Below are 12,022 nucleotides of genomic sequence, written 5' to 3'. Positions count from 1 at the left end.
GACACAAAATAGCTGCCTTAGGATCATAGAGTTGGAAGAGACCTCAGGCCACTAACCGGATCCTGCCTTTTATCTGGAACCCTGCAGGAACCAAACCATCAGTGTAGACAACACTGGACCAATTCAATGTAAGGCCATTTTGTATGTTGGTAGAATAGTGGATCCTTTCTAGGGAGGGAGTTGGCACACACATCTTGCAAGAAGAACATCCCAAGTTTCCTGGCATCCCTAGCTTAGATGAAGCCACCGCCTCAATCTTCCTCTCAATAGGGCCAACCCGATAATGTCTTCACATGGGGCAGCATTGAGTGTTTTACATGCCACGAAGCAAAGATTCAAGTCTTTTGCTCCTTGAATACAAGGATCAGTGAACATCATGGAAGGCGTTCTTGTTTCCCCCTCTCTCTCTTGCTTCTTTTTAGCCAAACACTCTTGCAAGAAAGAATTAAAGAATGTTAGAATCCCAAGAGGGAATATATATATATATATATATATATATATATATATATATATATAATGTTGCCGATAACATTTGTGTGTATACATTTCTTCCCAAGAGGCATCGACAGCATTTTAATCCTTAAACAGCCTTGCTGTGGAAAGGATAACAGCTTAAAATGTATTCTTGGCTCTCCTATCATGTTGACACAGAAGCAGAAGGCTTGAATCTGGAGAGCCCCATCTCCATTCATCCTGTTTAAAGGAGATTTCAGGAGAGGAAAACAACGCTTAGTGTTGGCATGGCATGGCATGGCACGAGGAAGGGATGTGAACTAACTTTTTTGCCCAGCTTTACATTTATTTTTCTCCCTGTTTCCCCACCACCCGCCTCTCTCGTCTTCCATTTTCTATACTCTGCCTTTCACCGTCCTTTTCTTAGACCAGCCCGGTGGCACAAAGCCAAGAAAGTCCAGCTCACCCCGGGGCAGACGGAGGTGAAGATCGACCTGCCGCTGCCTATCGTGGCTTCCAACCTGATGATTGAGTTTGCCGACTTCTATGAGAACTACCAGGCCTCTACAGAGACCTTGCAGTGCCCACGGTGCAGCGCTTCCGTCCCGGCCAACCCCGGCGTGTGCGGGAACTGCGGAGAGAACGTTTACCAGTGCCACAAGTGCAGGTGAGGCCTCAACCCCATCTCCTCCCCTAAAAGAGTATCAGCCTGGAATGTTAGGAAGTGCAGATGGAATGGTAGAGTTTGAATAACCCCACAGTTCCATTTTGTTCACCCTCTTCTGGACATGCTCCTGCTTGTAGGGTCTCCAGCCGTAACACATGCGCACATATACACCATTCGCTTTTTTCTGATCTTGATGCCCAGGTCTATCAATTATGATGAGAAGGACCCTTTCCTTTGCAATGCCTGTGGCTTCTGCAAATATGCGCGCTTTGACTTCATGCTCTACGCCAAGCCTTGCTGCGCGGTGGACCCCATCGAGAATGAAGAGGACAGGAAGAAGGTCAGACGGTGTGACTGGGGGCAAAAGGGTGGGCCTCTGGGCTGGCTTGCTCCTCAAGGGCTTCTCCTGAAACTTGGATTCAATTTGGTTTTGTCTATGGTAATACAGTCTGCAGTGTTATGACCTTGGTGTGGTTTTGCTTTTCAGGCGGTAACCAACATCAACACTCTCCTGGACAAGGCTGACCGGGTTTACCACCAGCTCATGGGTCACAGGCCTCAGCTGGAAAACCTTCTCTGCAAAGTGAATGAGGCAGCGCCCGAAAAGCCACAGGTAGGTCGATCGCCACCAGCAGCCCTTGTATGAGGCTCTGGGGGAATTTAGGTGCCTGGTTGCTTTGCATTCAGGGGCTGTGTGCTTTAGCATTGGCAGTCTATGCCTAGGAGGAGACAGAGAGTAGGAAAGGACATGGGAGGATGTCTGGGGAAAGGAGTACGTAACAAACAGGGGGCACATGAATCTGTAGCACATTCCCAGCCCTATGGATCATGGCTCTAGTGTATGAATTGTGACATCCGATCCAGGCCAGTGTGTCTGCTCTGCAGGCCTGAATCAATGTAGCTGCCATGTCTTTCTCTGGGAAATCCCAAGTGTTTCTGGTTCTGTGCTGAAGCTGGGAATGCTTAACAATATCCCCTCTGCTGCGGAGTTGTGCATGTGTACGTTCAGGTCTCTGCAGGTGGATCTGTCCTCAAGGAGGCAAACAGTTTGGAGCCAGCTTGGGAACGGAGGGGAAGGAGAGCAGCATGGAAACTACAATCCTCAGAGCTGCTTATCAGTGGAGGGAGGATCTGAGGGTCCCTCTGACATTTGTCTTAAGACTCTGCAGTCAGAGGGACTAGAAACTTGTTTACTCTATCAGTATCCAGTTAAAATGAGTGGCCTCCTTCTCTTTCCTTGAGGGCCAGAATGGGGAACATTGGGTCTTTTAAATGGTTTGACCTGCAGCTTTTGTATTCTTTTATCATTAAACATGTTCACTGGGGATGATTCAAGTAAAAACCCAAAACATCTGCTGGGACAGCCCTTCTCTTGATAGAAAACCTGAAAGGCATTAAACAGGCTTTGCTCGTCTCCACTGGAGATGCCCTCCTTCTAGATCCATCTTTGCTCATCCCTCTCCAGATCTCCTCTCCATCTTCATAGGATTTCTCTGTCCCTTTCTTTGAACTCACACCCATTCTAGCCATGATGGTTGCACACCACATACTGGGTTTAGCTTCAGTTTTGTTCCTGAAAGATTTGGTGATTTTTCCCGCTGTCCCTTGCATCCTTCTTCCTCTGACTCTGTGCTTCAGTTGCCTTGCCTTCCTTGGTGTTTTCAGGACGACTCTGGGACCAGCGGAGGAATCAGCTCAGCCTCGGCCAGCGTGAATCGATACATCCTGCAGCTGGCGCAGGAGTATTGTGGCGACTGCAAGAATTCGTTCGATGAGCTCTCCAAGATTATCCAGGTAATGACCTCCAGGAGATTGGTGCCAGCGTGTGGTTGACATTCAGCCCAGAAAAAATAGCAACCGCCATCAGAAACGCAGCATCCAAACCCACAAGATACAATGCACCTTTTGACCAATTTTGACTTCTTTGCTTTGGCATAACTCTGGTGGCAGAAGCCAGTAGGTCAAAGCAAAATCAGGGCCAACTCTACTTTATTATTTGTTACATTTCCATCCTCCTGCTTTTTCTCCAGTGAGCTCAATTTGGCATACTCTTCCCTTCCTCTTCACAACGACAAGCCTATGAGGTAGATCATAGAGAGATTCACTTAGGGTTAGCCAAGTTCCCCCAAAATGCCTCCCTCCCCACAGGTCACATATGATTTTTCCTTTTGCTACTTTTTCCTATTTTTTCCTATCATGAAGATGCTGGCAGAAGAGACTGCAAGGGCCCTCTTCTCCAACCCTTTGCCATGCAGGAACACACAGCAAAAGCACTTCTGAAACATAGCCATGCTGCATCTTGTTTAAAAGCTGTCAGAGACCTCAGAAGTGACTTGGGGATACATGCATAGACCCAACTTCTCTAGCACATCCGTTCAGAGGTGCTTTGGTCTCCTGTCCCAGCCCCATCCCTTCTGGGAGATGCATTTCCATATGAACAGTGTCCATCAGGGGTGAGTTCCTGCATGGCAGGGGTTTGCTCTGGCCCTTGTGGTCTCTTTCAGCTCTATGAGTCTGTTTTTTAATGTATCTTACAGTGTTTCTGGGATGTAGCTGCTCTTGCTGAGTGGAGCCGCTAGGGGAGGCTCTTGTATTAGGAACCATATTCTTCACTAAACTCAGTCCCTTGCTAACTTTACTGGGAACAGTTTGCAATTCAAGAAGCAGGTGGCTGGGACAAAGTAGGTTTCCCAGTCCTCAGACCTTTCTTTGACTGCCCACAGAAAGTCTTTGCCTCTCGGAAGGAGTTGCTAGAATACGACCTCCAGCAGAGAGAAGCGGCCAGCAAGTCTTCGCGCTCGGCCGTCCAGCCCACCTTCACCGCCAGCCAGTACCGCGCCCTCTCTGTCCTGGGCTGTGGCCACACCTCGTCCACCAAGTGCTACGGCTGTGCCTCGGCCGTCACCGAGCACTGCATCACTCTTCTCCGCGCCCTGGCCACCAACCCAGCCATCCGCCACATCCTGGTCTCCCAGGGCCTCATCCGAGAGCTGTTTGACTACAACCTGCGCCGAGGGGCTGCCACCATGCGCGAGGAAGTCCGGCAGCTCATGTGCCTTCTCACCAGGTTGGGAAAAGGGCCTCTCTAGCCTTCCTTTTTCAGGGTGGGACTGCATTGAGAATGGGTGCGGGGGATTTCCAGAAGAGGTGGCAGGGAGTGGTAAGTTCTTAACCTACTTCACTTTGCACTGAACACAAATCTATCCAACAAGTGATAGCTGAAATCTAGCAGCCAGACATCTGGCTCTGGTTCATGCTGTGGCCTAAGCAGACAACAAAGCTTTCAGGATGTTTGAGTTGAGCAAGGGAAGGAGAGAAGCAGCTTCTGCTCTCTTGAAATGCTGGCTAAGGCAGAGCAGTTTAAATTTTTCATGACGCAGACTCTGGAATGAGGAGAGGCGCAATGTTGGGCCCGGCAGGAAGCTTTTAACACTGTGGTGTTGTTTGTTTTTGTTTTTGTTTTAATGCTCTGTGTGGAAACCAGAGACAACCCGGAAGCCACCCAGCAGATGAATGACCTTATCATCAGCAAGGTGTCTGCCGCTCTGAAGGGACACTGGGCCAATCCAGACCTGGTAAGGAGGGGCTTTGCACCATCTGGTGTTTTGCATTCACTTGCAATCTGTCCGCTGTCGCTTTCTGGCCACCTATTATATTAAAGCTCCTTTGCCAAAGATGATTTTATCCTCAGTTTACAGTACATGTTCACATGTACATTTGATGAATCCTTAGATACAGACATTTACATGTTCATGCATATATTTGTAGAGTTTCAAATTGAGGTTCAGGGACCAAAAGTCTTCCAGCCTGGCCCATCTCCCTCATGCCCTTCTTCGTCCTTTCCAGGCCAGCAGCCTTCAATATGAGATGCTGCTGCTGACTGACTCCATCTCTAAGGAAGACAGTTGCTGGGAGCTGCGCCTGCGCTGTGGTAAGCAGGGCACCCCACTCCGTCCCATGGCACAACTCCTCTGCCCCAGCATTGCTCCCCCCAATATCCACCCTAAAGAGCCACATAGAGGGTTGCTGGGCTTTGGGGTGCAGGGCACCAGGCAGTGATACACTCCAGTGTGCACAGCCCAGTTCCCCCAAGCTTGACCACCTGAGTTGGGCGCTTCAGGTTGCCTAGGGGTCAGGTTGTTCCTGCTGCTCCTCCTCCTCCTGACCCTCTTTCTCCCTGGCTCCTTCTCCAGCGCTCAGTCTTTTCCTGATGGCTGTGAACATCAAGACACCAGTGGTGGTGGAGAACATTACGCTCATGTGCCTGCGCATTCTGCAGAAGCTCATCAAGCCTCCGGCACCAACCAGCAAAAAGAACAAGGTACCCTCCGGCCTCTGAGCAAATTGAGATATTGGTAGGGGGACTTACTGCAGCTTCCTGAGCCTGTCACAAGCTTTTCTTTTGAGTTGCAGGATGTCCCAGTTGACACTCTGACCACCGTCAAGCCGTACAGCAATGAGATCCATGCTCAGGCCCAGCTGTGGCTCAAGAGGGACCCCAAGGCTTCGTATGAGGCTTGGAAGAAATGTCTCCCTGCCAGAGGTAAGGCCTGAGAAAGTACTTCAGGGCCAGCAGAAAAATCAAGTCTCTCTTAAATATGCACTTGTTCTTTCTGTACCTCTCTCTGTTCTCTTTTTTGATCCAAACTGAGTTTTCTCTCTCTCTTTTATTTCTTGAGGTATTGAGGCCAATGGGAAATCGCCCAGCAAGGCAGAGCTTCGCCATCTTTACTTGATGGAGAAATACACCTGGAAGTGGAAGCAGTTCATGAGCCGGCGTGGGAAGCGGACTTGCCCACTGGACCTCAAGCTGGGCCACAACAATTGGCTGCGGCAGGTAAAACACATGCACCCCACACTTGCATACGTACGCCCACCCTTACAGCTGTCATTTCTGCAGGGCAGGGGCTTCTTCCTTCCTCCCGAGGAGCAAGATGGGAATGGCAGAACTGGCCAAAGACTGAGAAGGGATGGCTCACCCAAGGATAGGGCATCAGGGGACCCTGAAGCACTAGCTTTCTGGGTTGATGTTCCTTCTCTTAGTCACTAGACTTCCCCAGCACCCTCTTCTTCCTTAGTGGTAACTTTTCAAGGGCATTAGCCCTCTTGGGAACTAGTTTAGAGAAGGGGCTTCAGCCAAGAAGTGATTAATCTCCTGTTTTGCTTCTTTTGGAGGGGAGGTTTTAACTGGGGATTTCTCACCTCCTACAATCTGATTTCAGATTGTCCCAAATGACTCCGTCTCTCCTCCCTGGAGCATCCTTCCCATTGATTTTCTGTGCTGTTCCCCCAGGTCTTGTTCACTCCTGCGACTCAGGCGGCCCGCCAGGCGGCCTGCACCATTGTGGAAGCCCTAGCCACCCTCCCCAGCCGAAAGCAGCAAGTCCTTGATCTCCTGACCAGGTACCAGCTCCTGCTTCACATGCTGCCTTTTGAGACCTTGCAGAGGTCTTCCGGATGAAAACTCTTTCTCCCCTGCTTCCAATCCCCCTGAATTTAAGACGCCCCATTTCTCCAGTCCTGCATGATTGCCATGTGCTTTGTCAGCGCTCCTGTTGTTTGCAAAATAAGAGCCTACATTTGGAACATCTGAACAGATGGCCTTCTCTTCCTTTCTGCTAGTTACCTGGATGAGCTGAGCGTGGCGGGCGAATGTGCGGCAGAGTACTTGGCTCTCTACCAGAAGCTCATCAAGTCGGCCCGCTGGAAGGTCTACCTGGCAGCCAGGGGGGTCCTGCCTTACGTCGGGAACCTCATCACGAAGGTAGAGAGCGCAATTTAATACATTCAAAGCATTTCATACACACACACCATTCTGTGACAGCTTGCAAAACAACCCAGTAAGACTGATGTTGGAAAATTGAGATGTTAGTGGAAATCCCTCAGCCCATCAAAACAGTAAAGGACCAGGGATGATGAGAGGTGTAGTCCATCAACATCTGAAGGTCCACTTGACACTGAAGAAGGGAGGGGTGAGAGCAGAGCTGGAAATTTACAGCACTTTATAAATAAAGGTTAATAATAATAATAATGGAACACTTTGTTTGCCTAAAGCAAGAAGAAACTGCTTTTTAAACCCCTGACTCTACTGCACTGTCCCTCTCTGCCCATGCTCTCCCCAGCCTTGTCTTCTTATCTCTCACCTTCACAGCTCTTGCTTCTGTTTCTTAGGAGATTGCCCGTCTCCTGGCCCTGGAGGAGGCCACCCTCAGCACTGACCTGCAACAGGGGTACGCCTTGAAGAGCATCACAGGTACGTCAAAGCCGCCCACCTTTATCCTTGGCTTTTGTGCCCTCTGTGTGTGTATGGGACCGTGGCCTCATCCCACCTGAGTCCTTTCGCAGTTTGGAGGCCAACCTTCTCTCTTTGCTCCTCCAGGCCTGCTCTCCTCCTTTGTGGAGGTTGAATCCATCAAGCGGCACTTCAAAAGCCGCCTGGTGGGGACTGTGCTGAACGGCTACCTCTGCCTCCGGAAGCTGGTGGTCCAACGGACTAAGCTGATCGATGAGACCCAAGACATGCTGCTTGAGATGCTGGAAGACATGACGACAGGTAGGGAAGAGGGGATTGTAAGGCTGGACGCGAGCTGGACCAGTTTTGGCTGACCCGAGGATTGGGGACAGCCTCTGTCCAGGCTTTTCTGGTGCAGCATGGGGAGATGGGAGTCCTCATAAAGGGCTGAGGATGGTGGAGTGGACGGGTGTCAGTTTTAATTTCCTATGTTGGGAAAAGCTGCTTGCCAACAAGTGCCTGGGAGACCAACAATCTCTCTCTCGCTCTCTCTTCCTCACCAGGTACGGAATCAGAGACAAAGGCCTTTATGGCTGTGTGCATCGAAACAGCCAAGCGATACAGCCTTGACGACTACCGGACACCCGTCTTCATTTTTGAGCGGCTGTGCAGCATTATCTATCCGGTAGGGGAGCCGATCCATTCCCTTGGGGCCGGGAAACATTTAGGGCATGCAGGGCTAACCATAGAGGCAGAATAGGCACTGGCCTAAGAGCTCAAAATCCCAGGGATGCCCGACTCAGCTGGGATAGAGAAAGCCCAGATTCAGTTATTCTAACTGTAGATGTTGTTACTGTTATGTTTATAATCCACATTTTTCCCAGTCTGGGACTCAAGGCAGCTCACAATAAGGCTAAAAAAATCACGTCGTACAAAAGTTTAAAATGTAATTAACCTGACAGTAGAATGAAAAGCAATTAAAAGCCTAATTGTGGAAAATAAAATGACAAATAAATGGTTCAACATATTTTGAAAGGCCCTTTCCCCCTGGTCTTCAAAGGCCTCCAGGAGCCAGTGGAAACCTTGTGCAACTGGGGCATCTTGCGCTCCCACTAGCCATCCTTGGGTAACTGTTTCCCTGGTTGGACTTTCAGGAGGAGAACGAAGTGACGGAGTTCTTTGTCACATTGGAGAAAGACCCCCAGCAGGAAGACTTCCTCCAGGGCCGCATGCCGGGCAACCCTTACAGCAGCAACGAGCCAGGGATCGGGCCCCTGATGCGAGATATCAAGAACAAGATCTGCCAGGACTGCGACTTGGTGGCGCTGCTGGAGGACGACAGCGGCATGGAGGTGAGCATAGTTCCCCAGGGGTCTGTATGACAGACTGCTGACACTAACAGGGATTTGGGTCTGTGACCCTTGACGCTAATGTCTACTCAGGATGGAGAGAGAAAGGTGTAAAAGAGGGGCCACATCTGCCCTCCACCCTTTGAGGCTGTTGTTGTTTGGTCCCTCTGGACTCCCCAGACTGCCTTCCTTTCGTGTGCCCCAAAGTAAAAGACCGAGTTGATTCTTTTGGAAGCTTCCAAAAGTGTCAGCTCGCCTCTTGGATATGATATAGATAATCCCACACTTTTTAAATGTCAGAAATACTCATTTATTTTCAAACTGGCTACTTTGGGGTTTGGGACATTTTCTTTTGGCTCCTGGAAGGTCCTATGGGCAGAAAATGCATCCTTGAATTCGCTGCACTCTTGGTGTCAAGAAATTCTATCTGCTCAGTTTGGACCTTGAAGCCCATCTAGACTAGTAGTGTCTCCTCCATATGGAGGGGGATTCTGGGAGTGGTTATCCGCCATCTCCAAAAGGTAAAGGCTGGCATCCCATTCAGTAGTGAAGGTGGAGTCAGACTGACTTAGGAAGTGGCAGGTGCCCTAGTTCACTTTCACAAGCCTTGTTGGATCCTATCAACACTTCCCTCTCACACCGAATCTGGCCACTGTGGGAGGGCTGGATGTGTTCCACAGAGAGGCAGGATATTATTATTATTATTATTATTATTATTATTATTATTATTATTAATTGCTGACCCCTTGCTCTCCATTGCTTTGGGAAGGGGCTGCATGGCTTAAAGGGTAGGTTGGGAGGAGGGAGAAGGTAGTATCAAGACACGTAGCCATGTCTTGCAGGATAGGATCTCGGCCAACATGTCTAAGCTTTCTATCCTAAAAAGACAGAAAATGGCCTTAGACTGTTTCATCATCTGAATCTAAGACTGGCTTCCCTGGAAGGCTGGAACTCTTCAGGGTTTCAGAGACCTCGCCACCTCCCTGTGCCCTCCGGTTTCCGAAATGTGAAGGGCCATGTCTTGCGCCCTCGGTGCTTGTTTGTCTCCAGCATTCGCTCCAGTGAAGTTTGTCACTGGGAATGTGGAGGCTTGTGGACTTCTGCAGGACAAGTCTGTTCTCGGAAGATTACCCAAGCAACATGGAATGAGTCATTTGTAGCTTTTTGGGTCTCTCTCTGAAATGGGGGACTGGGAAAGAGCGTAAGCTGTGAGCCGTTCAAAGAAAAGGGAAAGGCCACTCGTACGCATTGCCCGCATGACACTCACTCCCCGGCTTTGTGTTCTTGTTTTCTTTTCAGCTCTTGGTGAACAACAAGATAATCAGCCTAGACCTCCCGGTGGCTGAAGTCTACAAGAAGGTCTGGTGTCCGACCAATGAGGTATGACGTCCAGCCCATGCGCTCGGTCTCCCCTTCCTCCCCCGGGGCCTCTCCTGGCGCCTGTCTTGCCGTTGTAAATGCTTTCCACTCTGTCACCTCCAAATGCCAGCGCCTTGGGATACGCAACCAAACGTCAGCTCTCGGGCTTTGCCTGTTGCCCATGGACACCGTTGCGCAGGGATCCTTGAGCTGGCCTCCTGAATGGGAGAGAGGTTTCCCTTTCCCCCGTCCTTCTCCCACAACGTCACCCCCTTTATTTTGGACAGCCACCACTTTGGCACCTTCAAAGCTAATTTCATGTTCTTGCTTCTCGTAGCACGTTACGCATAGTTGCAGGTTGCTTGATCCCATCTACATTTCATGCACTGCAGAAATCCCAAAAGTGTTATCGAATTGTTTTGTTGCAGTCTCAAAGGCCTTGTTCAGGAGAAGAAGGGAGAGGGTTCAGATAGTTTATGTACTTTTTAATTTATACCCCCCCTTAACACATGCAGAAATAATAATAATAATAATAATAATAATAATAATAATAATAATAATAATAATAATAATTTATCTGCAGTAATCTTCAGATCTCAAGAAACCCCTGCATAAATATTATTGCATATCCACAGCTCAAAAGAATGCTGTACCTTATTTCAATCCCAACCTTTCAAGAACCCTATGCTTCTAAGGAACCCTAGCTGAGGAACTCTTGGTTAGGTGGCTTTCATATGCAGACCAGTTTACACACTAAATACTAAATAACACACTAAAAGGAGGCAGAGTCTCTCAGCAGGGAGTTGTGTAATGTTGTGCATGTTGTAGGATACTGTTTGTTTATCTGATGGAGATGGGCCACCAAAAAGAAGTGTGCATTGCATGCCCCAAATGACTTGCTTCCAGCCGAACGGAATCGCCTAGCGGCCGATTCATGCTTTGGCAAGCGCCACAATGCATTGGATTTTATTCCAGATTGAAATTAGGAAGCGAATCAAACCCTTTTTTGAGATTATGAAACTGCTAAGAGTTTTTAGTCCGGAATTAAGATGCAGCGAGTGTTGTTCCTACAAAACTTGTAAGGTGAGAAGATTCAGAAAGGGGAAGAGGGCAATTTCTGTCAGAAATGCAAAATATCCAGGGCATTTATAAAGGCAGGGAAACTTAAAAAAGAAAGGAAGGAAGGAAGGGAAATTATGTCTATATCTTCCCTTCCTGCAAAAGGGGCATTTTAGAAGCAGGAGGGGGGAATTAAACATTTGATGTCTTTGCTTTGACTATCAGTGCCAAACTTTGGGTATTATCCTCTAGAAAGCCTCTAGGAATGAATATCTTAAAGCACCCCTGCCTTGTCATCTGAGTTCAAAAGAATCTCATGTTTGTCGAGGAGCAGTTGGGAGATTAATGCATTCAGACGCGGGGCTCCGAATGGCCTGCGTTTCGAAGGCGCTGACAGTTCTTGAATAGGGACCGGCGTTCCTGGATTTTCATAGCGGAAAACATGGTAGCGGAGGGTGGCAGCAACGTCAGGAGCCGCGTCCGCGTTGTATTTTTCCCGCGAGTCCAGCCAGGACGCGGGAGAGGGACAGGTTTGCGTGGTTATTGATGTCATTAAAAAAGCAACCCTCGACTCCTAGTGACCCTCTGGATGAGACATCTCCAAGGCTCCTTGTCTTCTGCTGTTCTGCTTAATTCTTCCCCGATCGAATTTAGCCTCCTGGTGCTTGGTCTTCCTCTCTTTCTTCTGCCCTCAACCTTTCTTAGCGTTATTGGCCTTTTAAATAAATAGCCCATTGCCTTCTCAACTTCATTGACTTGGCTTCCGTGGAGAGTCCAGCCTTGATCTGTTCCAGGACCCATTGGTTGGTCTTTTTGGCTGTCCACAGCATCCTCAGCACTCTTCTCCAGTGTTGCACCTCAAATAGGTTGGCTTTCCTCTTTTCCCCTTTCTTCACGGTCCAG

The 12,022-nt window shown here is 49.0% G+C and overlaps 1 protein-coding gene across 8 annotated transcripts in view; it reads left to right on the top strand.

Moving 5' to 3' along the window:
* LOC149307613 (E3 ubiquitin-protein ligase UBR4) overlaps nt 1-12,022 on the top strand; it is a 70,584-nt gene that overhangs the window by 45,058 nt on the left and 13,504 nt on the right. For all 8 annotated transcript variants that reach the window (XM_089534099.1, XM_089534094.1, XM_089534100.1 and 5 more), the window contains 17 exons: nt 881-1,120; nt 1,322-1,460; nt 1,608-1,733; nt 2,786-2,914; nt 3,844-4,187; nt 4,605-4,695; nt 4,967-5,051; nt 5,314-5,441; nt 5,534-5,663; nt 5,800-5,957; nt 6,414-6,523; nt 6,743-6,884; nt 7,292-7,373; nt 7,500-7,673; nt 7,916-8,037; nt 8,507-8,704; nt 10,001-10,081. In XM_089534099.1, the coding sequence (XP_089390225.1) occupies nt 881-1,120; nt 1,322-1,460; nt 1,608-1,733; nt 2,786-2,914; nt 3,844-4,187; nt 4,605-4,695; nt 4,967-5,051; nt 5,314-5,441; nt 5,534-5,663; nt 5,800-5,957; nt 6,414-6,523; nt 6,743-6,884; nt 7,292-7,373; nt 7,500-7,673; nt 7,916-8,037; nt 8,507-8,704; nt 10,001-10,081 (2,479 nt within the window). The remainder of the gene's footprint in view (nt 1-880; nt 1,121-1,321; nt 1,461-1,607; nt 1,734-2,785; nt 2,915-3,843; nt 4,188-4,604; nt 4,696-4,966; nt 5,052-5,313; nt 5,442-5,533; nt 5,664-5,799; nt 5,958-6,413; nt 6,524-6,742; nt 6,885-7,291; nt 7,374-7,499; nt 7,674-7,915; nt 8,038-8,506; nt 8,705-10,000; nt 10,082-12,022) is intronic.

The sequence above is a fragment of the Sceloporus occidentalis genome, unplaced genomic scaffold (assembly GCF_023333645.1).
Source record: "Sceloporus occidentalis isolate IW3139 unplaced genomic scaffold, rSceOcc1.0.p SCAF_8, whole genome shotgun sequence".
NCBI lineage: Eukaryota > Metazoa > Chordata > Lepidosauria > Squamata > Phrynosomatidae > Sceloporus > Sceloporus occidentalis.
The sequence above is the reverse complement of the archived record's forward strand: the minus strand, read 5'-3'. Positions and strand labels throughout refer to the sequence as shown.